Raw genomic sequence first — 27,168 nt, forward strand, 5'->3', positions numbered from 1 at the left:
GTGATGTCTTGCATCTATCACTAATCGATTGTGAGACATTACTCTGCTCCACTCCACCAATCCAGATAGGGTTCTACATGCAAGACTATGCTCATGAGTTTGGGAAGGATACATCACCTAAGGATCTCCTCTGTTGAACTGGCACAGTGGGTGACACCTCTTTTCAACTCTGAACTGCCATCTGACTCAAGCTGGGTTGGCTCAAAGATGGCAGAGCTAGGGAGACACCCACAAGCGGCAGTGTGTGAACTCAGTGGGACGTGAGGGCCCAAGTCCCTGTCCCACCACTCAGTGTAGATGTAGTACTATACCACGAGACCTGATGTTCCTTAACACTGTCTACGTACACCTTTATTCAAATTTGAAATTTTTAACATGAACAATTTATAGGTAGCATAAATATAATATAGTCAGTCATAATTCAACAGAAAATTCAGAAGAAACCTCTGAACAAAGAGCATTGAGAAAGTGGAATGTTGTGAGCACATGAGTACTTAAGTTTTTAAAGTTTTAATTGAGACCAGCCCACCCCTACTTTATCCACAGGATTAACAGTCCTAACTCGGGGAGAGAAAGTTCTGGATTTCCTTGGGTGAAGATATTCTTCTGACATCACCCCTGAAAGCCTGGCTTGAATTTGAATAATCTTCCCTCTCGCCCCCAGAACCTCCCTTCCTTCAATTGACACTATCAAATCCTAAATCATCTTGAACAGCTCAATTAGATTGTTCCTTAATCCCCTTTTAAATTATCATTCCCAGGTCTTCACAAATGAAACACAATGCCTCTTTGCTTCTCTTCTGTGTAAACAAGGAGGGCCTTGCTTGGAGCTTGTATTGGGACAAAGACCATTTTCTAATTATTCTCTGGTTGACGCAGTGGTTCTGAACAATTGGAAACCTTGGGCAGTCGAAAGCACAGATTGAAACAGATACTCTCTAGTTATAGCTCGAACATTTCAGTATCCATTCAACCACCTTCGAGATACTGGAGCCTGCGATTAGGTTCTACACAACGGTAGCTTGCAGCTTAAAATCACGGCAAGTTTGGTTTCTTTTGGGAGGTAAGTACAGCAAAGATTGGCTTTGGAGAAGGGTGATCAAGTGCCACCAGGTGGTGAGAACCAGAGAATGACCATGTGGAAATAAGGAAGCAGCAGGATGATCCGGGGGAGAGAGATTCTGCCTGAATGTCTCAGCCACAGTTCAGCCTCCGGGTAGCACCGAGCGTCATGGAGGGCAGAGCTCTGAACAAAGCCCGGAATCCGAAATCACCATGAAATTCAATCTCAACAGAGTTTCCCAGTGATTGCCACTGGAACAGGCTGTTACCACGGTATGCCGAATACCTCTGTGTGGTGACATCTTTTATCTGAGAACAAAAAGATTTTAACAGTCAATGACTGAGTTACACCGTAATAACAGAAGCATGACTGAGTCCATACAGGCTGAAGATTAAATTCAATAGTTGTTAACATTTGAAATAACTATAATCACTGACATGATGTTAACTTCATCTCTCCTCTTTCAGAAAATTAGAACTTATTGTCTGGAAGGAGGCCATTTGGCCCATAATGACCCTCCAGCTGTTTGCAAAAAGATAGTCAGTTTCTAAGCAATGTGTATCCCAGTGAGAGTCAGTGTGTGTGGGAGCTGTACCCCAGTGAGAGTCAGTGTGTGTGGGAGCTGTACCCCAGTGAGAGTCAGTGTGTGTGGGAGCTGTTCCCCAGTGAGAGTCAGTGTGTGTGGGAGCTGTACCCCAGTGAGAGTCAGTGTGTGTGGGAGCTGTTCCCCAGTGAGAGTCAGTGTGTGTGGGAGCTGTACCCCAGTGAGAGTCAGTGTGTGTGGGAGCTGTACCCCAGTGAGAGTCAGTGTGTGTGGGAGCTGTACCCCAGTGAGAGTCAGTGTGTGTGGGAGCTGTACCCCAGTGAGAGTCAGTGTGTGTGGGAGCTGTACCCCAGTGAGAGTCAGTGTGTGTGAGAGCTGTACGCCAGTGAGAGTCAGTGTGTGTGGGAGCCGTACCCCAGTGAGAGTCAGTGTGTGTGGGAGCTGTACCCCAGTGAGAGTCAGTGTGTGTGGGAGCCGTACCCCAGTGAGAGTCAGTGTGTGAGGGAGCCGTACCCCAGTGAGAGTCAGTGTGTGTGGGAGCCGTACCCCAGTGAGAGTCAGTGTGTGAGGGAGCCGTAACCAAGTGAGAGTCAGTGTGTGTGGGAGCTGTACCCCAGTGAGAGTCAGTGTGTGTGGGAGCCGTACCCCAGTGAGAGTCAGTGTGCGTGGGAGCTGTACCCCAGTGAGAGTCAGTGTATGTGGAGCCATACCCCAGTCAGAGTCAGTGTGTGTGGGAGCTGTACCCCAGTGAGAGTCAGTGTGTGTGGGAGTGTACCCCAGTGAGAGTCAGTGTATGTGGAGCCATACCCCAGTGAGAGTCAGTGTGTGTGGGAGCTGTACCCCAGTGAGAGTCAGTGTGTGTGGGAGCCGTACCCCAGTGAGAGTCAGTGTGTGTGGGAGCCGTACCCCAGTGAGAGTCAGTGTATGTGGAGCCGTACCCCAGTGAGAGTCAGTGTATGTGGAGCCGTACCCCAGTGAGAGTCAGTGTATGTGGAGCCATACCCCAGTGAGAGTCAGTGTGTGGGAAACCATACCCCAGTGAAAGAAAGAGAGAATTGGGGTGAACTAAGTGCAGAATATAAATCCTTGAAACAAATTCACAGGATTCTGACTCCAACTCACAAGAATGTAGTCAGTTGCAGTCACATTGAATCGAATATTGAATCTGAGGTAAAGGACTCTGATTTGGATCCGGTTGATTGGAGCCACATTGATAATGGTCCGACAGACTTGCCCCTCTCTGTAGGGCTGCATGGGACTCACAATAACACCCTGTGGTCCGTACAGCTGCCTGTCGCATTCTGTAAAAAAGACAAAGATCATTTGGGAAACAGATGTCTGTTCTGGGAAAAAAGCTTTCCAGATTTTCACTGCCTTTTTGTGAGGAAGTGGTTCACTATATCAACGCAGAGCAACCTACTTCAGTTTTATCATTGTGTCCACTACCATCACCAGTACCTCCCGGACCATTCCCCACCACAGGAAATAGTCAGTTCTGAAGAGAGGTCATTGGAAGGAAATGTCAACTCTGAATTCTCTCCAGAGATGCTGCCAGACTTGCTGAGCTTTTTCCGTTTTGATTTTGTTTTAGTCTTTTTTTAAAGGCCCTATTGAAATCACAAACATCTTTATCCCATCGCAGCCTTTTCTGTTATTCTTGAAGGAATCCACAAACCTAAATTATGCAACCTCTTAATCAACTCAAACCTCTGACCCTGGGATTATTCTGGTCATTCTGAATATGCCCTCGAAGGCTTATTTCACTTTTCCATAGAGTCCAGAACTGAACAATTCCAAATGAGCTCTGTGAATGTGTAAATTTAACTTGCACCTCTTTAGATAGCAGTCCTCTGGAAGTAATGCCCAACTTTTCTGTTAGCCTTTTTCTTTAGTCTTTGGTACCTGTCCACGGAATTTTGGAAACATCCATTGGAGAGTGCACAGATCTTGGATTAACCTCTCATCTCTGAGAGTACAGCGGTCTCTGGGTACTGACCTACTGACATTGCAGATTGTCCTTATTACTGACCCTCCCATAGGGGCACTGTATTGAAACTTTTAACATTTAGCAGGGGGTTTAACAGGCTCGATGCTGAGATGGAGTTTCCCCGTGTAGGAGAGTCTAGCACCAAGGTGGGCATTATCCCAGAATGAAGAATTCCTTCTATCAAAGAGTGACAGTGCGGCACTCCCTCAGCACTGACCCTCCGACAGTGCGGCACTCCCTCAGCACTGACCCTCCGACAGTGCGGCACTCCCTCAGCACTGACCCTCCGACAGTGCGGCACTCCCTCAGCACTGACCCTCTGTAAGTGCGGCACTCCCTCAGCACTGACCCTCCGACAGTGCGGCACTCCCTCAGCACTGACCCTCCGACAGTGCGGCACTCCCTCAGCACTGACCCTCCGACAGTGCGGCACTCCCTCAGCACTGACCCTCTGTAAGTGCGGCACTCCCTCAGCACTGACCCTCCGACAGTGCGGCACTCCCTCAGCACTGACCCTCCGACAGTGCGGCACTCCCTCAGCACTGACCCTCTGTAAGTGCGGCACTCCCTCAGCACTGACCCTCTGTAAGTGCGGCACTCCCTCAGCACTGACCCTCTGTAAGTGCGGCACTCCCTCAGCACTGACCCTCTGTAAGTGCGGCACTCCCTCAGCACTGACCCTCTGTAAGTGCGGCACTCCCTCAGCACTGACCCTCCGACAGTGCGGCACTCCCTCAGCACTGACCCTCTGTAAGTGCAGCACTCCCTCAGCACTGACCCTCTGTAAGTGCGGCACTCCCTCAGCACTGACCCTCCAACAGTGCGGCACTCCCTCAGCACTGACCCTCCGACAGTGCGACACTCCCTCAGCACTGACCCTCTGTAAGTGCGGCACTCCCTCAGCACTGACCCTCCGACAGTGCGGCACTCCCTCAGCACTGACCCTCCGACAGTGCAGCACTCCCTCAGCACTGACCCTCTGACATTGCGGCACTCCCTCAGCACTGACCCTCTGACAGTGCGGCACTCCCTCAGCACTGACCCTCTGACAGTGCGACACTCCCTCAGCGCTGACCCTCTGACAGTGCGGCACTCCCTCAGCACTGACCCTCCGACAGTGCGACACTCCCTCAGCACTGACCCTCCGACAGTGCGGCACTCCCTCAGCACTGACCCTCCGACAGTGCGACACTCCCTCAGCGCTGACCCTCTGACAGTGCCCACTCCCTCAGCACTGACCCTCTGACAGTGCCCACTCCCTCAGCACTGACCCTCCGACAGTGCGGCACTCCCTCAGCACTGACCCTCCATAAGTGTGGCGAACCTCCAGAATTGCATCAGGATTGTCAGTTGTCCAGATTTTGAGATCAATGCTCTGAAGCGGTTCTCAACTGAGCCACAGTTGATCCTGTGAAACGGATGAATCCAGATTCTAGCAGAGTACCCACCCCTGTAATACTGTCGAGATGAGACACTACTGAAGTACTGAAGGATGGTTCCACTGTTGTCCATGTTGGTCCGTTGCCTGATTGTGAGTGTGTTAGTGATGGACGAGAGCTTAAACCCACTCAATGGCGAGCAAGTCTTCCAAAACAATCGACGCCCACAAAAAGACAAAGAGTCCTCTACAAGGAAGAAACCAGAAAAGCCAGATCAAAAACATTGTATTGAGTGTCACGAAGGCTCTCCTGAAGGCCAGATCTCTCACTGGGGTACAGCTCCCACACACACTGACTCTCACTGGGGTACAGTCCCACACACACTGACTCTCACTGGGGTACAGACCCACACACACTGACTCTCACTGGGGTACGGCTCCCACACACACTGACTCTCACTGGGGTACAGCTCCCTCACACACTGACTCTCACTGGGGTACGGCTCCCACACACACTGACTCTCACTGGGGTACAGTCCCACACACACTGTCTCTCACTGGGGTACGGCTCCCACACACACTGACTCTCACTGGGGTACAGACCCACACACACTGTCTCTCACTGGGGTACGGCTCCCACACACACTGACTCTCACTGGGGTACAGACCCACACACTCTGACTCTCACTGGGGTAAGGCTCCCACACACACTGACTCTCACTGGGGTACAGTCCCACACACACTGACTCTCACTGGGGTACAGTCTCTCACACACTGACTCTCACTGGGGTACAGTCCCCACACACTGACTCTCACTGGGGTACAGTCTCTCACACACTGACTCTCACTGGGGTACGGCTCCCACACACACTGACTCTCACTGGGGTACGGCTCCCACACACACTGACTCTCAATGGGATATAGCTCCCACACACACTGACTCTCACTGGGGTATGGTATCAGGACATGAACACAAAGATTCTGGGCTCTTACTCTTTGTGCAGTTTAAGGAGCTGGTCAGAACGCGGACAGTGATGACTTCATTGAGTGGTCGTCCAATGGTCACCAGGCAATCCTTCCCCCATAAACTGGTCAGGTTCAGAGTTCCTGATTGACTGAGAATCAGCTTTCCACAGTGACCTGGAATTAGGGAGATGATAAATCAGTGGGCATTTGGTCTCTGTGTATTATAGTCAATCTGCAGCAGCCTTTTAATCTCTGCAACTTTTACACACTTTATCAGCAAGTGTGTGGAGGACTGCATACCGAGAAAGTCAATCTGGGTGTTCCCCAACAGGAAACCCTGGATGAATCAGGACATACAGAATCTGCTAAAAACCAGGCGTGAGGCCTTCAGATCAGGAGACCCACTCAAATATAAGGAATCCAAGTATGACCTTCGCAGAGCCAATAAGACAGGTAAGGGTCAATACCGATCCAAACTAGAGACCCAGACGGACACCTGGCAACTATGGCAAGGACTGAATGACATCACAAGGTTCTAAAAAGAGACAGTGCAAGATAGCAGACGATGACATACCTCTCCCAGATCGTCTCAATACCTTCTATGCTCGCTTTGAGCAGACTTTCGGCGGAGAGGTAACACCTACTCCGACAAGTCCTGGTGAACCTATCCGAACCGTCACTGCATCAGAGTCAGATCAGCTTTCCTTCATGTGAATCCAAGGAAAGTGATGGGACCAGATGGAGTACCAGGTCGTGCACTCAGAGCATGCGCAGATCACCTGGCAGAGGTCTTCTCGGACATCTTCAACCTCTCCCTGCAGCAGGCCACTGTCCCTGCCTGTTTCAAGAGGGCCAACATCATCTCTGTGCCTAAGAAGGCTCATGCAGCATGTCTCAATGACTACCGCCCAGTGGCCCTAACATCGGTGGGCATGAAGTGCTTTGAAAGGCTGGTCATGGCATTAATCAACTCCAGCCTCACTACTACTCTTGACCCACTCTAATTTGCCTATCAGATCAACAGATCCATGTCAGATGTCATATCACTTGCCCTTCACTCGTCCCTAGAACTCCTTGACACCAAGAACAGCTACGTAAGAATCCTACTCATTGACTACAGTTCAGCCTTCAACACTACTATCCCCTTGAGACTGATTACTAAACTTAGTGATCGCAGACTAAGCCCCACTCTCTGCAACTGGATCCTCAGTTTCCTGACCCACAGGCCACAATCAGTGAAGATTGGGGACAATATTTCAACCGCACTAACACTCAACACTGGAGCCCCCAAGGGCATGTACTCAGCCCCCTACTGTACTCACTGTATACGCATGATTGCATCACCAAATACCAGACTATTGCCATTTACAAGTTCACTGATGACACCACCATAGTTGATCGAATCTTAGATGAGGATGAAACAGACTGCAGACAGGAGGTGGAAGACCTGGAAAAATGGTGCACTGAGAACAATCTAGCTTTCAATGCCGGCAAAACCAAGGAACTCATTATTGACTTTCGGCGGGATGTTACTAATGCCCCCCTACATATTAACAGCACAGAGGTGAAATGACTGGAGAGTGTCAAGCTCCTGGGAGTGATCATCCACAACAAGCTTTCTTGGACTCTTCATGTGGACGCACTGGTTACAAAGTCCCAACAACGTCTCTTCTTCCTCAGGCAGCTGGGGAGATTTGGCATGATGGTGAATACCCTTGCCAACTTTTATAGGTGCACCATTGAGAGCATTCTGTCTGGATGTATCACTACCTGGTATGGCAACTGTACCATTCAAGATCGGGGACTGTTACAGAGAGTGGTGAACTCAGCCCGGACAATCACTAAACACCAACCTCCCATCTATAGAATCCATCTACCAGGCCCGCTGTCAAGGAAAGGCCGCCAGCATTCTCAAAGATCCATCCCACCCTGGCAATGTTTTTCTACAACCTCTACCATCGGGGAGAAGGTACAGAAGCCTGAACACATGCACCAGCCGGTTTTGTAACAGTTTCTACCCTGCTGTTGTTAGAATACTGAATGGTCTCACAAACTCTTAGCATTCGCCTGTACCTGTATTTTTGTTTTTGCCGCTGTTTACCTATTATTTACTATCTCTGCTACTTAACTCTGTGATCTGCCTGTATTGCTCACAAGACAAAGCTTTTCACTGTGCCTCGGTACACGTGACAATAAATGCAATTCAATGTCAGTCTGTACCCAGCCAAAAGAAATGAACGTTTCTGACAAATACACATCTGAAGGATGAGAGATGACTTGATAAGGGTGTACAAGATGTTAAAAGGCATAGATAGCATGGATAGCCAGAGACTTTTTCCCAGGGCGGATATGGCTATCATGAGGGTGCATCATTTTAAGTTGATTGGAGGAGGGTTTAGGGGAGATGTCAGAGGTAAGTTCTTTACACAGAGAGTGGTGTGTGTGTGGAATACATTGCCAGCAATGAGAGTAGAGTTGGATTAATTAGGAACATTTAAGCAACTCCTGGATAGGCACATGGAAAATAGTACAATGAAGGGTATGTAGATTAGTTTGATCTTAGAGTAGGATAAAATACATTGAGGGTTGAAGGGTCTGTACTGTGCTGTATTGTTTCTATGTTATACACAGGTAAAACATTCACTGGTTTGAGGTGATTACATCAAAAGACAAATTTGTACTGACTGCAGATCAAAATGATCAGCTCATGGAAACACTAGTTTCAACCTTCCCATTCACCCCTCCTCTGTATTATTTTATCACATGGTTAACATGTTAATTTGAATTTAAACTTTTTCAAATTTTAGACTGTATTGTAAACTCTGCATCTAACACTGTGCTGTCCCTGTCCTGGGAGGGTTCGATGGAGAGTCAGAATGGTTCAGGGAGTATGTTGTAAATACGTAATCGGTATCCTTGCCTTCTTCACTCTTTCTGGATTTAGGTGGTTTGGTTCGGTTTGTCACCATCCCATATTCCATCACAGCTGAGCGACTAATGGAGGCAGTGCCCGTGGGGTCTGGCTTGGTTGTTGTCAGGTTTGGCCTGTGTGTTGGGCAGGGTCCTGAGTCACAGGGCTCCACTGTAGCGAGCTTTGTCAGATGGTCGCAGAAAGCATCTGGTACAGTCTCTGTTGTTTCCATGTTGCTGCAGAGCAGTTGTCGGTTCCGGGTTCCCTGCCCACAGGAAACTGAGCACTGCAAAAAAATGGAACAGACAGACACCCTGAAGCCTGCATTCATCTATCTACATTTCCCACCACCAACCCTCCCATTCTCTCACCATACTGACCCATTTGCACCTGCTAACCCTCTCCCAGATTTCTTGGCCTCAAACAGTGGAATCAATGCAACAAGGAAAGTAGCGTTCTGTTAAACTAACATCTGACATGGGGATGTTCTTGCAATTTCTGACCACAAGCAGCAGAACTGAGCAGTTTGTGCTGATTCATGTTCACACTGTACAAACTGAATGCAATACAAAACCTTTTATTGAATTCAGGTACATGTGACAATAATAAATCAAATCAAAAAGACCAGGTTAGACTATATTTGGTGCACAGTGTACTGGGAGGAGAAAGTGAGGGCTGCAGATGCTGGAGATCAGAGCTGAAAATGTGTTGCTGGAAAAGCGCAGCAGGTCAGGCAGCATCCAGGGAACAGGAGAATCGACGTTTCGGGCATAAGCCCTTCTTCAAGAAAGTGTACTGTTCTGGCCACAGCCACAATACTGGCCTTCAAAAGAAAGCAGAAAACGAGGCTGTGATTCTCTGGACTACAGAAGATGAAGCCATGTTTTGTTTGAGGTCTTTAGGTCATTGGAAGGAATTGGGAGAATCAACTTATAAGGTGATAAAGAGGATTGACAAATTAGATGTAAAGAGGATACTTACTTGGGGCAATTTAGAATGAGAGATCATAGTTTTAGGATCACGGGTAGCAGAGTTAAAACAGGGATGAAAACAATTACCTCTTTCAAAGGGTCATGACTGTGGAATTCACTCCCCCAGAGTGTGGCGGATGCTGACATATTGAGTACATGTAAGGAGGAGATGGGCAGATTTTAATTAATAACAGGTTGAAGGGTTAACAGGGAAAGGACAGGAAAGTGGAGTTGAGGCTGAGATGAGATCATCCATGATGGTATTAAATGGTGGAGCAGGTTTGAGGGGCTGAATGATCGCCTCCTTTTCCAGGTTCTGATGTTTCTATGATAGAGGGAAGCAGTTTCTGTGGATGCAGGCTTCAGGAGAAGGGGCCAGAGACATTAATGTCAGACTGGCTCAGGACGCAAGATCAGAAATGAAATAAAAAACTTGGATGCAGGAAATCTGAGACAATCAGAACCAGAAATAGTTGGAGAAACTCAGCTGGTCTGGCTGCATCTGAGGAGACAGAAACAGAGTAAACATTTTGAGTCCAGGGACCCTTCTTCAGAACAAATTCAGAAACACTCTTTGCACAATAGGTGGAAGATGTGTGAAACTCTCTCCTACAATTAACATAGAGGCTACCTCAATCATAAACCGATATCAGAGGCCGATCGTTTTTGTACATGTGGAGAAAGGGTGGAGAAGGTGATTTATACATCAGCCATGATCATACTAAATACTGGCTCAGGCTTGAGGCTCTGACAGGTCTCTGCCTGTTCTGAATTTCTCAATGTAATCACTTACCCCTGCCTTCCTCTCTCTACTCAATCAGGACACTCACCCTGGACCAGTTCTGGACATTCCAGCCAAATGGACAATTGCTGACCACACAAGGAACAAGGGACAGTGGCTCCTCCAGACCCGAACACAGACTCTTCTTCACTTCCACATTGGTCCCGTTGTGAAACTCGACGCAGGTTACCCTCCTCTTGGCCAGACCGTTCCCACAAACCACAGAACATCGACCCGGCTCTGAAACCAGCCACCTGTCCATCAACACATAAATAAAGAGTTCTTCCAGCTCAGGATTCCTGTCTGCCCCTCTATCCCTGTCATAGAGAAAGCGAAAGATCTGGCTCCAGCTCAGTATTCCCCTTCCATCTTAGAGAACCTTATGCACGATATTGAATGATCTCATTGTCTCTTCAAATAGAGTTACAGCAAATCCACATAACTATAGAACTCCAAGACAATGCTGCTTGTTTTAAAAGAGTTGCATTATCAAATAATTTATGACTTGAATGTTGCTGTATGATCTGTACCCCAGTGAGACTCAGTCTGTGTGGGACCGTACCCCAGTGAGAGTCAGTGCGTGTGGGACCGTACCCCAGTGAGAGTCAGTGTGTGTGGGAGCTGTACCCCAGTGAGAGTCAGTGCGTGTGGGACCGTACCCCAGTGAGAGTCAGTGTGTGTGGGAGCTGTACCCCAGTGAGAGTCAGTGAGTGTGGGAGCTGTATCCCAGTGAGAGTCAGTGTGTGTGGGAGCTGTACCCCAGTGAGAGTCAGTGTGTGTGGGAGCTGTACCCCAGTGAAAGTCAGTGTGTGTGGGAGACTGTACCCCAGTGAGAGTCAGTGTGTGTGGGAGCTGTACCCCAGTGAGAGTCAGTGTGTGTGGGAGATGTACCCCAGTGAGAGTCAGTGTGTGTGGGAGATGTACCCCAGTGAGAGTCAGTGTGTGTGGGTCTGTACTCCAGTGAGAGTCAGTGTGGGTGGGAGCTGTACCCCAGTAAGAGTCAGTGTGTGTGGGAGATGTACCCCAGTGAGAGTCAGAGTGTGTGGGAGATGTACCCCAGTGAGAGTCAGTGTGTGTGGGAGATGTACCCCAGTGAGAGTCAGTGTGTGTGGGAGCTGTACCACAGTGAGAGTCAGTGTGTGTGGGACTGTACTCCAGTGAGAGTCAGTGTGTGTGGGAGTGTATCCCAGTGAGAGTCAATGTGTGTGGGAGCTGTACCCTAGTGAGAGTCAGTGTGTGTGGGAGCTGTACTCCAGTGAGAGTCAGTGTGTGTGGGAGTGTACCCCAGTGAGAGTCAGTGTGTGTGGGTCTGTACTCCAGTGAGAGTCAGTGTGGGTGGGAGCTGTACCCCAGTAAGAGTCAGTGTGTGTGGGAGCTGTTCCCCAGTGAGAGTCAGTGTGTGAGGGAGCTGTACCCCAGTGAGAGTCAGTGTGTGTGGGACTGTACTCCAGTGAGAGTCAGTGTGTGTGGGAGTGTACCCCAGTGAGAGTCAGTGTGTGTGGGTCTGTACTCCAGTGAGAGTCAGTGTGGGTGGGAGCTGTACCCCAGTAAGAGTCAGTGTGTGTGGGAGCTGTTCCCCAGTGAGAGTCAGTGTGTGTGGGACTGTACTCCAGTGAGAGTCAGTGTGTGTGGGAGTGTACCCCAGTGAGAGTCAGTGTGTGTGGGTCTGTACCCCAGTAAGAGTCAGTGTGTGTGGGAGCTGTACCCCAGTGAGAGTCAGTGTGTGTGGGAGCTGTTCCCCAGTGAGAGTCAATGAGTGTGGGAGCTGTATCCTAGTGAGAGGCAGTGTGTGAGGGACCTGTACAAACGTGAGAGTCAGTGTGTGTTTTGGCAGTACCCCAGTGAGAGTCAGTGTGTGTGGGACTGTACCCCAGTGAGAGTCAGTGTGTGTGGGAGCTGTACCCCAGTGAGAGTCAGTGTGTGTGGGCCTGTATACCAGTGAGAATCAGTGTGTGTGGGACTGTACCCCAGTGAGAGTCAGTGTGTGTGGGTCTGAACTCCAGTGAGAGTCAGTGTGTGTGGGACTGTACCCCAGTGAGAGTCAGTGTGTGTGGGTCTGAACTCCAGTGAGAGTCAGTGAATATGGGAGCTGTACCCCAGTAAAATGAGTGTGTGTGGGACAGTAGCCCAGTGAGAGTCAGTGTGTGAGAGAGTGTACCCCAGTGAGAGTCAGTGTGTGTGGGTCTGTACCCCAGTGAGAGTCAGTGTGTGTGGGAACTGTACCCCAGTGAGAGTCAGTGTGTGTGGGACTGTATCCCAGGGAGAGTCAGTGTATGTGGTAGCCATACACACGTGACAGTCAGTGTGTGTGGGACTGTAAACCAGTGAGAGTCAGTGTGTGTGGGTCTGTACTCCAGTGAGAGTCAGTGTGTGTGGGTCTGTACTCCTGTGAGAGTCAGTGTGTGTGGGACTGTACCCCAGAAATGTCAGTGTGTGAGGGACTGTACCCAAGTGAGTGTCAGTGTGTGTGGGAGCTGTATCCCAGTGAGAGTCAGTGTGTGAGGGACTGTACCCCAGTGAGAGTCAGTGTGTGAGGGGCCCGTACAAAAGTGAGAGTCAGTGAGTGTGGGACTGTAAACCAGTGAGAATCAGTGTGAGTGGGAGCTGTACCCCAGTGAGAGTCAGTGTGTGTGGGACTGAATCACAGTGAGAGTCAGTGTGTGTGGGAGCCGTACCCCAGTGAGAGTCAGTGTGTGTGGGAGCTGTACCCCAGTGAGAGTCAGTGTGTGTGGGAGTTGTACCCCAGTGAGAGTCAGTGTGTATCGGAATGTACCCCATTGAGAGTCAGTGTGTGAGGGAGCTGTATCCCAATGAGAGTGTGTGTGAGGGACTGTGCCCCAGTGAGAGTGAGTGTGTGTGGAAGCTGTACCCCAGTGAGAGTCGGTGTGTGTGGGACTGTACCCCAGTGAGAGTGAGTGTGTGTGGAAGCTGTGCCCCAGTGAGAGTCAGTGTGAGTCGGAGCTGTACCCCAATAAGAGACAGAGTGAGTGGGAGCTGTACCCCAGTAAGAGCCAGTGTGTGGGGGACAGTATCCCAGTGAGGGTCAGTGTGTGTGGGACTGTACCCCAGTGAGGATCAGTGTGTGTGGGAGCTGTACCCCCGTGAGTGTCAGTGTGTGTGGGACTGTACCCCAGTGAAAGTCAGTGTGAGAGGGAGCTGTACCCCAGTAAGAGCCAGTGTGTGGGGGACAGTATCCCAGTGAGAGTCAGTGTGTGTGGGACTGTATCTCAGTGAGAGTCAGTGTATGTGGGAGCTGTACCCCAGTGAGAGTCAGTGTGTGTGGGAGCTGTACCCCAGTGAGAGTCAGTGTGTGTGGGAGCTGTACCTTAGTGAGAGTCAGTGTGTGTGGGTCTGTACCCCAGTGAGAGTCAGTCTGTGTGGGAGGTGTACCCGAGTAGGAGTCACCATGTGTGGGACTGTACCCCAGTGGGCGTCAGTGTGAATGGGAGCTGTTATCCAGTGAGAGTCAGTCTGTGTGTGGGACTGTAGCCCAGTGAGAGTCAGTGAGTGTGTGAGCTGTATCTCAGTGAGGGTCAATGTGTGCGGGACTGTACACCAGTGAGAGTTAGTGTGCGTGGAAGCTATACTCCAGTGAGAGTCAGCGTGTGTGGGAGCTGTACCCCATTGTGATTCAGTGTGTGTGGGACTGTATCCCAGTGAGAGTCATTGTGTATGGGACTGTACTCCAGTGAGAATCAGTGTGTGAGGGAGCCGTACCAGAGTGAGAGTCAGTGTGTGGGGGAGCTGTACCCCATTGAGAGTCAGTGTGTGTGGGACTGTACCCGAGTGAGAATTAGTGTGGATGGGAGCTGTACCCCAGTGAGAATTAGTGTGTGTGGGACTGTATCCAAGTGAGAATTAGTGTGTGTGGGACTGTATCCAAGTGACAGTCAGTGTGTGTGGGAACTGTACCCTATTGAGAGTCAGAGTGTGGGGGACTGTATCCCAGTCAGAGTCAGTGTGTATGCGACTGTAGCCCAGTGAGAGTCAGTGTGTGTGGTAGCTGTATCCCAGTGAGAGTCAGTGTGTATAGGACTGTACCCCATTGAGAGTCAGTGTGTGTGGGAACTGTATCCCAATGAGAGTCAGTGTGTGAGGGACTGTACCCCAGTGAGAGTCAGTGTGTGTGGGACTGTACCCCAGTAAGAGTTAGTGTGTGTGAGACTGTACCCCAGTGAGAGACAGTGTGAGTGGGAGCTGTAGCCCAGTGAGAGTCAGTGAGTGAGGGACTGTACCCCAGTGAGAGTCAGTGTGTGTGGGTATGTACCCCAGTGAGGGTGAGTGTGCATGGGAGCTGTACTCCAGTGACAGCCAGTGTGTGGGTCTGTACTCCAGTGAGAGTTAGTGTGTGTGGGACTGTACCCCAGTGAAAGTCAGTGTGAGTCGGAGCTGTACCCCAATAAGAGTCAGTGTGAGTGGGAGCTGTATCTCAGTGAGAGTCATTGTGTATGGGACTGTACTACAGTGAGAGTTAGTGTGTGTGGAAGCTGTACCCCATTGAGAGTCAGTGTGTGTGGGACTGTATCCCAGTGAGAGTCATTGTGTATGGGACTGTACTCCAGTGAGGGAGCCGTACCAGAGTGAGAGTCAGTGTGTGGGGGAGCTGTACCCCATTGAGAGTCGGTGTGTGTGGGACTGTACCCGAGTGAGGGTCAGTGTGTGTGGGACTGTACCCCAGTGAGAATAAGTGCGTGTGGGACTGTATCCAAGTGAGAATTAGTGTGTATGGGAGCTGTACCCCAGTGAGAATTATTGTGTGTGGGACTGTATCCAAGTGAAAGTCAGTGTGTGTGGGAGTTCTACCCGATTGAGAGTCAGAGTGTGGGGGACTGTATCCCAGTCAGAGTCAGTGTGTATGCGACTGTATCCCAGTGAGAGTCAGTGCGTATAGGACTGTACCCCAGTGAGAGTCAGTGTGTGTGGGAGCTGTACCCAGTGAGAGTCAGTGTGTGTGGGAGCTGTACCCCAGTAAGAGTCAGTGTGTGAGGGACTGTACCCCAGTGAGAGTCAGTGTGTATGCGACTGTATCGCAGTGAGAGACAGTGTGAGTGGGAGCTGTATCCCAGTGAGAGACAGTGTGAGTGGGAGCTGTAGCCCAGTGAGAGTCAGTGCGTGAGGGACTGTACCCCAGTGAGAGTCAGTGTGTGTGGGTATTACTCCAGTGAGGGTCAGTGTGCGTGGCAGCTGTACCCCAGTGAGAGCCAGTGTGTGTGGGACTGTACCCCAGTGAAAGTCAGTGTGAGTCGGAGCTGTTCCCCAGTAAGAGCCAGCGTGTGAGGGACAGTATCCCAGTGAGGGTCAGTGTGTAGGGGGCTGTATCCCAGTGAGAGCCAGCGTGCGTGGGAGCTGTACCCCAGTGTGAGTCAGTGTGTATGGGAGCTGTACACCATTGTGAGTCAGTGTGAGGGGGAGCGGTACTCCAGTGAGAGTCAGTGTGCATGGGACTGTACCCCAGTGAGAGTCAGGGTGTGTGGGACTGTACCCCAGTGAGAGTCATTGTGTGTGGCAGCTGTACCCCAGTGAGAGTCAGTGTGTGTGGTAGCCGTACCCAAGTGAGAGTCAGTGTGTGTGGGAGCTGTACCCCAGTGAGAGTGAGTGTTATGGGACTGTATCCCAGTGACAGTCAGTGTGTGGGAGGTGTACCCGAATAAGAGTCAGTGTGAGGGGGAGCTGTACCCCAGAAAGTGTCAGTGTGTGAGGGATTGTACCCCAGTGAGAGTCAGTGTGTGTGGGAGCTGTTCCCCTGTGAGAGTCAGTGTGTGAGGGACTGTACTCCAGTGAGAGTCAGTGTGTGGGGGACTGTACCCCAGTGAGAGTCAGTGTGTGTGGGACTGTATCCCAGTGACAGTCAGTGTGTGGGGGAGCTGTACCCGAGCGAGGGTCAGTGTGTGTGGGACTGTACCCCTGTGAGAATTAGTGTGTGTGGGACTGTATCCAAGTGAGAGTCAGTGTGTGTGGGAGCTGTACCCTAGTGAGAGTCAGAGTGTGGGGGACTGTATCCCAGTCAGAGTCAGTGTGTATGCGACTGTAGCCCAGTGAGAGTCAGTGTGTGTGGTAGCTTTATCCCAGTGAGAGTCAGTGTGTGAGGGATTGTACCCCATTGAGAGTCAGTGTGTGTGGGAGCTGTACCCCAATGAGAGTCAGTGTGTGTGGGAGTGTACCCCAGTGAGAGTCAGTGTGTGTGGGTCTGTACTCCAGTGAGAGTTAGTGTGTGTGGGACTGTACCCCATTGAAAGTCAATGTGAGTTGGAGTTGTACCCTAATAAGCATCAGTGTGAATGGAAGCTGTACCCTGGTAAGAGCCAGTGTGTGGGGGACAGTATCCCAGTGAGGGTCAGTGTGTGTGGGACTGTACCCCAGTGAGAGTCAGTGTGAGACGGAGCTGTACCCCAATAAGAGCCAGTTGAGTGGGAGCCTTACCACAATGAGAGTCAGTGTGTATGGGACTGTACCCCAGTGAGAGTCAGTGCACGTGGCAGCTATACCCCAGAGAGAGTCAGTGTGTGTGGGACTGTATTCCAGTGAGAGTCAGTCTGTGTGGAAGCTGTACCCTAGTGAGAGTCAGTGTGTGTGGGAGCCGGACCCCAGTGAGAGTCAGTGTGTGTGGGTCTGTATCCCAGTGAGAGTCATTGTGTGTGCGACTGCACCCCAGTGAGAGTCAGGGTGTGTGGTAGCCGTACCCCAGTGAGAGTCAGTGCATGTGGGAGCTGTACCCCAGTGAGAGGCAGTGTTATGGGACTGTACCCCAGTGAGAGTCAGTGTTATGGGACTGTATCCCAGTGAGAGTCAGTGTGTGTGGGAGGTGTACCCGAATAAGAGTCAGTGTGTGTGGGACTGTACCCCAGTGTGAGTCAGTGTGAGGGGGAGCGGTACTCCAGTGAGAGTCAGTGTGTATGGGACTGTACCCCAGTGAGAGTCAGTGTGTGTGGGAGCTGTATCCCAGTGAGAGTCAGTGCACGTGGCAGCAGTACCCCAGAGAGAGTCAGTGTGTGTGGAATCTGTTCCCCAGTGAGAATTAGTGTGTGCGGGACTGTACCCCAGTGAGAGTCAGTGTGTGGGGGAGCTGTACCCCATTGAGAGACAGTGTGTGTGGGACTGTATCCCAGTAAGAGTCAGTGTGTGTGGGACTGTACCCCAGTGAGAGTCAGTCTGTGTGGGACTGTACCCCAGTGAGAGTCAGTGTGTGTGGGACTGTACCCCAGTGAGCGTCAGTGTGTGTGGGACAGTACCCCAGTGGGAGTCAGTGTGAATGGGAGCTGTACTCCAGTGAGAGTCAGTGTGTGTGGGACTGTACCCCAGTGAGCGTCAATATGTGTCTAAGCTGTCCCCAGTGAGAATATGTGTGTATGGGACTGTACCCCAGTGAGAGTCAGTGTTTATTGGACTGTACCCCAGTGAGAGTCAGTGTGTGTGGGGCTGTTTCCCAGTGAGAATTAGTGTGTGCGGGAATGTACCCAAGTGAGAGTCAGTGTGTGGGGGAGCTGTACCCCATTGAGAGTCAGTGTGTGTGGGACTGTACCCCAGTGAGAGTCAGTCGGTGTGGGAGGTGTACCCGAGTAGGAGTCACCATGTGTGGGACTGTACCCCAGTGAGAGTCAGTGTGTGTGGGACTGTACCCCAGTGGGAGTCAGTGTGAATGGGAGCTGTACTCTAGTGAGAGTCAGTGTGTGGGGGAGCTGTATCCATTGAGAGTCAGTGTGTGTGGGACTGTACCCGAGTGAGGGTCAGTGTGTGTGGGACTGTACCCCAGTGAGAATAAGTGCGTGTGGGACTGTATCCAAGTGAGAATTAGTGTGTATGGGAGCTGTACCCCAGTGAGAGTCAGTGTGCGTGGGACTGTATCCAAGTAACAGTCAGTGTGTGTGGGAGCTCTACCCAATTGAGAGTCAGAGTGTGGGGGACTGTATCCCAGTCAGAGTCAGTGTGTATGCGACTGTATCCCAGTAAGAGTCAGTGTGTGTGGTAGCTGTATCACAGTGAGAGTCAGTGTGTATAGGACTGTACCCCATTGAGAGTCAGTGTGTGTGGGAGCTGTATCCCAATGAGAGTCAGTGTGTGAGGGACTGTACCCCAGTGAGAGACAGTGTGTGTGGGAGCTGTACCCCAGTGAGAGACAGTGTGAGTGGGAGCTGTAGCCCAGTGAGAGTCAGTGCGTGAGGGACTGTACCCCAGTGAGAGTCATATTGTGTGGGTATGTATTCCAGTGAGGGTCAGTGTGCGTGGGAGCAGTACCCTAGTGAGAGTCAGTGTGTGTGGGTCTGTACTCCAGTGAGAGTCAGTGTGTGTGGGAGCCGTACCCCAGTGAGAGTCAGTGCATGTGGGAGCTGGAACCCAGTGAGAGACAGTGTGTGTGGGTATGTACTCCAGTGAGAGTTAGTGTGTGTGGGACTGTACCCCATTGAAAGTCAATGTGAGTCGGAGCTGTACCCCAGTAAGAGCCAATGTGTGGGGGACAGTATCCCAGTGAGGGTCAGTGTGTGGGGGAGCTGTAGCCCCCTTGAGTGTCAGTGTGTGTAGGACTGTACCCCAGTGAAAGTCAGTGTGAGTGAGAGCTGTACCCCAGTAAGAGCCAGTGTGTGTGGGAGCCTTAAGACAGTGTGAGTCAGTGTGTGTGGGAGCTATACCCCAGTGAGAGTCAGTGTCTGGGAGACTGTATCCCGGTGAGGGTCAGTGTGTGGGGGACTGTAACCTAGTGAGAGTCAGCGTGCGTGGGAGCCGTACCCCCGTGAGTTTCAGTGTATTTGGGACTGTACCCCAGTGAGAGTCAGTGTGTGTGGGACTGTATCCCAGTGAGAGTCAGTGTGTGAGGGATTGTACCCCAGTGAGAGTCAGTGTGTGAGGGACTGTACTCCAGTGAGAGTCAGTGTGTGTGGGAGCTGTACCCCAGTGAGAGTCAGTGTGTGTGGGAGCTGTACCCCAGTGAGAGTCAGTGTGTGTGAGAGCTGTACCCCAGTGAGAGTCAGTGTGTGTGGGAGCTGTACCCCAGTGAGAGTCAGTGTGTTGGGACTGTACCCCAGTGAGAGTCAGTGTGTGAGGGACTGTACCCCAGTGAGAGTTAGTGTGTGTGGGAGCCGGACCCCAGTGAGAGTCAGTGTGTGTGGGAGCCGTACCACAGTGAGAGTCAGTGTGCATGGGACTGTACCCCAGTGAGAGTCAGAGTGTGTGGGACTGTACCCCAGTGAGAGTCATTGTGTGTGCGGCTGTACCCCAGTGAGAGTCAGTGTGTGTGGGAGCTATACCCCAGTGAGAGTCAGTGTGTATGGGACTGTACCACAGTGAGAGTCAGTGTGTGTGGGAGCTGTACCCCAGTGAGAGTCAGTGTGTATGGGACTGTACCCCAGTGAGAGTCAGTGTGTGTGGGAGCTATACCCCAGTGAGAGTCAGTGTGTGTGGGAGCTATACCCCAGTGAGAGTCAGTGTGTGTGGGAGCTATACCCCAGTGAGAGTCAGTGTGTGTGGGAGCTATACCCCAGTGAGAGTCAGTGTGTGTGGGAGCTATACCCCAGTGAGAGTCAGTGTGTGAGTGACTGTATCCCAATGAGGGTGAGTTTGTGGGGGACTGTACCCCAGTGAGTGTCAGCGTGCGTGGGAGCTGTACCCCCGTGAGAGTCAGTGTGTGTGGGACTGTATCCCAGTGAGAGTCAGTGTGTGTGGGAGCCGTACCCCCGTGAGAGTCAGTGTGTGTGGGACTGTACCCCAGTGAGATACAGTGTCTGTGGGATCTGTAGCTCAGTGACAGTCAGTGTGTGTGGATATGTATACCTGTAAGAGTCAGTGTGTGTGGGAGCTGTACCCCAGTGAGAGTCAGTGTGAGTGGGAGCTGTACCCCAGAAAGTGTCAGTGTGTGAGGGATTGTATCCCAGTGAGAGTCAGTGTTTGTGGGACTGTACCCCAGTGAGAGTCAGTGTGTGAGGGACTGTACTCCAGTGAGAGTCAGTGTGTTTGGAAGCTGTACCCTAGTGAGAGTCAGTGTGTGTGGGTCTGTACTCCAGTGAGAGTCAGTGTGTGTGGGAGCCGGACCCCAGTGAGAGTCAGTGTGTGTGGGAGCCGTACCACAGTGAGAGTCAGTGTGCATGGGACTGTATCCCAGTGTGAGTCAGTGTGAGTGGGAGCTGTACTCCAGTGAGAGTCAGTGTGTATGGGACGGTACCCCAGTGAGAGTCAGTGTGTGTGGGAGCTGCATCCCAGTGAGAGTCAGTGTGTGTGGGACTGTACCCCACAGAGTCAGTGTGTGTGGGAGCTGTACCCCAGTGAGAGTCAGTGTGTGAGGGACTGTACCCAAGTGAGTGTCAGTGTGTGAGGGACTGTACCCAAGTGAGTGTCAGTGTGTGAGGGACTGTACCCCAGTGAGAGTCATTCTGTGTAGGAGGTGTACCCGAGTAAGAGTCACTGTGTGTGGGAGTACCCCAGTGGGAGTCAGTGTGTGTGGGACTGTAGCCCAGTGAGAGTCAGTGAGTGTATGAGCTGTTTCCGAGTGAGAGTCAGTGTGTGCGGGACTGTACCCCAGTGAGAGTTAGTGTGTGTGGGAGCCGTACCACAGTGAGAGTCAGTGTGTGTGGGACTGTACCCCAGTGAGGGTCAGTGTGTGTGGGACTGTACCCCAGTGAGAGTCAGTGTGTGAGGGACTGTACCCCAGTGAGAGTTAGTGTGTGTGTGGGAGCCGTACCACAGTGAGAGTCAGTGTGCATGGGACTGTACCCCAGTGAGAGTCAGAGTGTGTGGGACTGTACCCCAGTGAGAGTCATTGTGTGTGCGGCTGTACCCCAGTGAGAGTCAGTGTGTGTGGTAGCCGTACCCCAGTGAGAGTCAGTGTGTGTGGGAGCTGTACCCCAGTGAGAGTGAGTGTTATGGGACTGTATCCCAGTGAGAGTCAGTGTGTGTGGGAGGTGTACCCGAATAAGAGTCAGTGTGAGGGGGAGCTGTACCCCAGAAAGTGTCAGTGTGTGAGGGATTGTACCCCAGTGAGAGTCAGTGTGTGTGGGAGCTGTTCCCCTGTGAGAGTCAGTGAGTGAGGGACTGTACTCCAGTGAGAGTCAGTGTGTGTGGGACTGTACCCCAGTGAGAGTCAGTGTGTGTGGGAGCTGTACCCCAGTGAGAGTCAGTGTGTGTGGGACTGTACCCGAGTGAGAGTCAGTGTGTGTGGGACTGTACCCGAGTGAGAGTCAGTGTGTGTGGGACTGGACCCCAGTGAGAGTCAGTGTGTGTGGGACTGTACCCCAGTGAGAGTCAGTGGGAATGGGAGCTGTACTCCAGTGAGAGTCGTGTGTGTGGGACGGTACCCCAGTGACAGTCAGTGTGTGTGGGAGCTGTATCCCAATGAGAGTCAGTGTGTGAGGGACTGTACCCCAGTGAGAGTGAGTGTGTGTGGAAGCTGTAGCCCAGTGAGAGTCAGTGCGTGAGGGACTGTACCCCAGTGAGAGTCAGTGTGTGTGGGTATGTACTCCAGTGAGGGTCAATGTGCGTGGGAGCTGTACCCCAGTGAGAGCCAGTGTGTGTGGGTCTGTACTCCAGTGAGAGTTAGTGTGTGTGGGACTGTACCCCAGTGAGAGTCAGTGTGTGAGTGACTGTATCCCAATGAGGGTGAGTTTGTGGGGGACTGTACCCCAGTGAGTGTCAGCGTGCGTGGGAGCTGTACCCCCGTGAGAGTCAGTGTGTGTGGGACTGTATCCCAGTGAGAGTCAGTGTGTGTGGGAGCCGTACCCCCGTGAGAGTCAGTGTGTGTGGGACTGTACCCCAGTGAGATACAGTGTCTGTGGGAGCTGTAGCTCAGTGACAGTCAGTGTGTGTGGATATGTATACCTGTAAGAGTCAGTGTGTGTGGGAGCTGTACCCCAGTGAGAGTCAGTGTGAGTGGGAGCTGTACCCCAGAAAGTGTCAGTGTGTGAGGGATTGTACTCCAGTGAGAGTCAGTGTTTGTGGGACTGTACCCCAGTGAGAGTCAGTGTGTGAGGGACTGTACTCCAGTGAGAGTCAGTGTGTTTGGAAGCTGTACCCTAGTGAGAGTCAGTGTGTGTGGGACTGTATCCCAGTGAGAGTCAGTGTGTGAGCAACTGTACCCCAGTGAGCGTCAGTGTGTGTGGGACTGTACCCCAGTGAGAGTCAGTGTGTGTGGGACTGTACCCCAGTGAGAGTCAGTGCATGTGGGACTGTATCCCAGTGAGAGTCAGTGTGTGTGAAGCTGTACCCCAGTGAGTGTCAGTGTGTGTGGGACCCTGTAGCCCAGTAAGAGTCAGTGTGTGTGGGACTGTACCCCAGTGAGAGTCAGTGCATATGGGACTGTATCCCAGTGAGAGTCAGTGTGTGTGAAGCTGTACCCCAGTGAGTGTCAGTGTGTGTGGGACCCTGTAGCCCAGTAAGAGTCAGTGTGTGTGGGACTGTACCCCAGTGAGAGTCAGTGTGTGCGAAGCTGTACCCCAGTGAGAGTCAGTGTTTCCAGGAAATTGAGAAGAAAATGGAAAATATCACAAACCTTGGTGGGCATGGATGGTGATTACAGGGTTCCCCGTCTTCAGGTTTAGGCAAATGGAGACATTCTTTTTGCGGTACAAGCTGTTCCATTTCTCCCTGATTTTTTATACAGTACCGCAGCCTTCTCCTGAAACCTCCTCCACATGACACACTGCACGATTCAGACTTGGTCTGCCATCTACACGATGGGTTAGAGAAAGGAAACCTGTTCATGCCATCAGCTGGAGAAGTCTCACAGTTGGCTGTGCTCATGATCCATATTCCATGAGGGAAGAAAAGAGAGATTTCATCCCATGGAATGAGGAAGTAGCTCATTAGAAGGATAGATCAGGAAAGCCTAGATTATTACTCTAAAATAACTCAGGATAATAGACTTGTGCAAGTTAAATAATCTAAAAGGCCAATATGATGATCCCCAGAATAGACGGCTGTCTTGTGAGAAAAGGCTAAACAGGTTGGAACTCTACTCACTGGCGCTTAGAAGAATGGGAGGTGGTCTCATTGAAACATATAAAATTCTTAAGGGGTTTGACAGGGTCAATGCTGAGAGGGACCAGAGGCACAGTCTCAGAATAAAGGGGCATCAATTTAAGACTGAGTTGAGGACGAATTTCTTCTCTCAGGGAGTCATGAGTCTTTGGAACTCCTTGCCACAGAGCTCGGTGGGGGCAGAGTTAATGTGTATATTTAAGGCCGAGATAGATTCTTAATCAGATGGGGAATGAAGGGTTATAGTGAAAGGTCAGGAAAGTGAATGTGTGGAATATCAGATCAGCCATGATCCTACTGAAAGGCCGAGCCGGCTGAACTGTTTCTATTTCATGTGGTCACATGGCAATAGTGGATGCTAATGTTTGACCATTGGAAGTGATCAATTATTCGTGAAGCACTATGTATATCCCTAAGTGATGGGAGAAGAAGTAGTATCAATATGAGCTCTTTAGAAATAATTACTCAAAACCAATATATGTTTGGAATAATGACATAATCAGCAACTCACCAAGGCTTTTTTGACACAACCTTCCAAACCCACAACCACTTCCATCTAGAAGGAAAAGAGCAGCTGATACATGGGCACACCACCCCCTGCAAGTTCCCCTCCGAGCCACCCACCATCCTAACTTGGAAATATATCACCATTCCTTCACTGTTGCTGGGTCAAAGTCCTGGAATTCCCTCCCTAAGGGCATTGTGGCTCTACCCACACCACTGATTCAAGGTGGCACCACCTTCTCAAGGGCAACTAGAGACAGCCGATAAATGTTGGCCCAGCAGCAATGCCCATACCTTAAGAACTATTAAAATATGCAGTGGCAGTGGAATCTCAACAGTTTGATGAGTTGAAAATGTAGTTGGTGCAACATTGGCACTGGGTTAGAGAGTGAGTGCTGGTGAATTTGTTGTGGGTAGGGGAGTTGATGGGTTTGGTGCAAGATTGTGTGTCAGGGTTTAAGGAGGTTGAAATGGAAGAGTCAGAGGGTGGAGATGGGTGTGCTTAGAGCACTGGCATTTGCAGGAGCTTGGGAGAAGGCAGGTGGAGGTGGGGGGTTAGAGGGAGGTTTGGGGGTCAGTTGATTCTGGAGATTGGGTTTTGGTTTGTCAGTGGGTCTTGGGTGTTGATGAGTTGGCAGGGGGTTTGAAAGGGAGAGATTGATTTTGGTGTGTTCAATATTGGATTGGATGCTGAATTGAAGGCAAAGCTCAAGAACAATTTTTCACCAATGAAAAGTACTTACCGCACAGGACAGGGCTCTGTGTTACAGATCTGTGTTGATGCCGGCCTGAGTGTACTTTCACATGATGAAGGAGGCACCCTTTGTCTCACACTCCTCTCTTCCTTTATGCAGTACACGTCCCTCTCCTGAATCCCACCATCACAACTCACATTGCATGGACCAAACACATTGACTTCCCACCTTGCAAAGAAGAAATAACAGTTATATACACTGTTACAGACAACCTCTGTATCTCTGGATTCATGAATGGTAATTTAAGCCAGGTTCTCCTCTCCTGACTACTATTCAATCACTACTGCAATGTGTGCACCTAATAAGCATTCTTTTATATTTCTATTTTTGCTTATATTTATAATTCATTCTCAGGGAGCAAGTATCACTGGCTGGGTCACATTTATTGTCCATCCCTAGTTGCCCTTAGGGAAGCATTTCGAGAATTTTGACCTCATGACAGTGAAGGAATGACAATATATTTCCAAGTTAGGATGGTGAGTGGCTTGGAGGGGAACTTGCACATGGTGGTGCTCCCGTGGATCTGCTGCCCCTGTCCTTCCAGATGGAAATGGTTTTGGAAGGTGCTGTCTAAGAAGCCTTGGGAAATGGGAAGTCTAAACTCCTGTGTAAACCCAGACTAGGTCAGGATGGCACTTTTCTGTCCCTGCAGAGGATGTGATGAACTAGGTTGGATTTAGAACAATCTGAGAGTCTCATGATCACTTTTACTGATACCTGAGTTTTTCTTGCCTCGGAATGTTTGATGTGGCAGTTTGAAGGAAGTGAGATCTTCTAAGTGAGCAATAACACTTGGCAATGCCATGCTAAAACTTACCGGGGGGGACAGGGTTGAAGATTACACTGCATGAAGCGTGTGTGAGGCTGGAATGTCTGGTGGCAGAGTTCCTGCTGTGCTTCCTCCCTCGTCTCAGGGTCAGCACACACATACCTGACATCAATCACTCCTGTGGACAGATAACAGCTGTTAGTATAACTTCAATCCAGCTCAAAAGACTACTGACCTTGCAAGAGAAAACCTGTACAAGTTTTCTCTTGGGTGAGGAGCCTGTGCCTTATTAGTGTTGGGAAGGATGAACTCTAAGACTAAACTGAGCTGCTTGACCTCAGAGATGTTGCAGATGGGACCTGGTGGTAGGGAACACAAGAACAGCAGGAGGCCATTCAGCCCCTCCATAGTTCAATGAGATCACCAAAGAATTTTTAAATCAACTGGGGAAGAGGGAAAGAACTTGGGGGCTTGTTTTACAATTAAATAATGGGAGAGTCGTCATAGGGAAATCCTGATTTTCTGGGAAATTGTTGATTGCATTTCTCTGGCCCAGAGTGACTTGTGTGACAGCATTGTGGGGAACAAGAGTCACATTTAGACACAGTCTGAATAAGAACGGCTGCTTTCCATCAAAGTTCTCTGCTAACCAGTTGGATTTGTTTGACAATCCAACAGCTTATGGATATTTTCAGTGCTGTGATTGCCCACAGAGGGTGGAGTGACTTGGATTTCCATCATGATAATACACCGGCAGTAATAGTGATTTAATTTATAAATGACCCAATGTCTCATCATGGGGCCATAATGGTAATATCACTGGGTTACCATGGCAGACAGGGAAACTTGAATTAAGTAAAATCTATAATTAAAACAATGCTAGTCTTATGGTGACCATGTAAATAATGCTTATTATCATACAAATACATCTGGTTCACTAATGTCTTTAGAATCTGGCATCCTTACCTGATTTGGACTATATGTGACTCCAGACCCACAACAATGTGGTTGACTCTTAAAGACTCTCCAGGGAAATTAGGGATGAGAAATAAATGATGACCTAACCAGCATCACTCACATCCCATGAACGAGAATGAAAAAAAAATCTCTATCCCTCAAACTGCTACGGAAGAGCTGAATAGTTGACACAATCCAGTACAAATAAAGGAAGGGTTCTCTGAGTGGCTCTGTTGTTCAATGCACTGTTTGCTGGAGGCTGGCAGGTGGGACTAGATTGGGTTGGGATATCTGGTCGGCATGGACATGTTGGACCGAAGAGTCTGTTTCCATGCTGTACATCTCTATGACTATGACTGAGGGACACAGATGAAGGACATTCCTGGTCAGTTCTGGGTTTGGATGGAGTTAGCTGATAAACCTGTATGTCTCTGGGTTAGTGCTCCTGACTCTATCACAGTCAGTCTTCAGTGACTCCTGCTAAGTGTCAACACCTGTGTCACGCAGGGTTGCACTTGAGGTGATGTCACCTTGGTTTAGCATCTGCTGTGGTAAAAACAATGACTGCTGGAAACCAGATTCTGGATTAGTGGGGCTGGAAGAGTACAGCAGTTCAGGCAGCATC

General features: G+C 50.4%; 1 protein-coding gene across 1 annotated transcript in view; it reads right to left on the bottom strand.

Annotated features, from left to right (window-relative positions):
- Positions 1-333: 333 nt before the first annotated feature.
- Positions 334-27,168, bottom strand: part of adamts13 (ADAM metallopeptidase with thrombospondin type 1 motif, 13) — a 76,133-nt gene continuing 49,298 nt past the window's right edge. Inside the window, exons 24-32 of the mRNA XM_087998149.1 lie at positions 25,635-25,764; positions 24,806-24,985; positions 23,071-23,247; positions 10,651-10,855; positions 8,859-9,135; positions 5,966-6,112; positions 5,043-5,219; positions 2,730-2,908; positions 334-1,371 (exon numbers count right to left, since the gene is read on the bottom strand). Coding sequence (XP_087854275.1) covers positions 1,195-1,371; positions 2,730-2,908; positions 5,043-5,219; positions 5,966-6,112; positions 8,859-9,135; positions 10,651-10,855; positions 23,071-23,247; positions 24,806-24,985; positions 25,635-25,764 — 1,649 coding nt within the window. The 3' untranslated portion in view covers positions 334-1,194. The remainder of the gene's footprint in view (positions 1,372-2,729; positions 2,909-5,042; positions 5,220-5,965; positions 6,113-8,858; positions 9,136-10,650; positions 10,856-23,070; positions 23,248-24,805; positions 24,986-25,634; positions 25,765-27,168) is intronic.

This window comes from Chiloscyllium plagiosum, unplaced genomic scaffold (assembly GCF_037043375.1).
Source record: "Chiloscyllium plagiosum isolate Xiang-an unplaced genomic scaffold, Cpla_swu_hap1 HiC_scaffold_21, whole genome shotgun sequence".
Taxonomy (NCBI): domain Eukaryota; kingdom Metazoa; phylum Chordata; class Chondrichthyes; order Orectolobiformes; family Hemiscylliidae; genus Chiloscyllium; species Chiloscyllium plagiosum.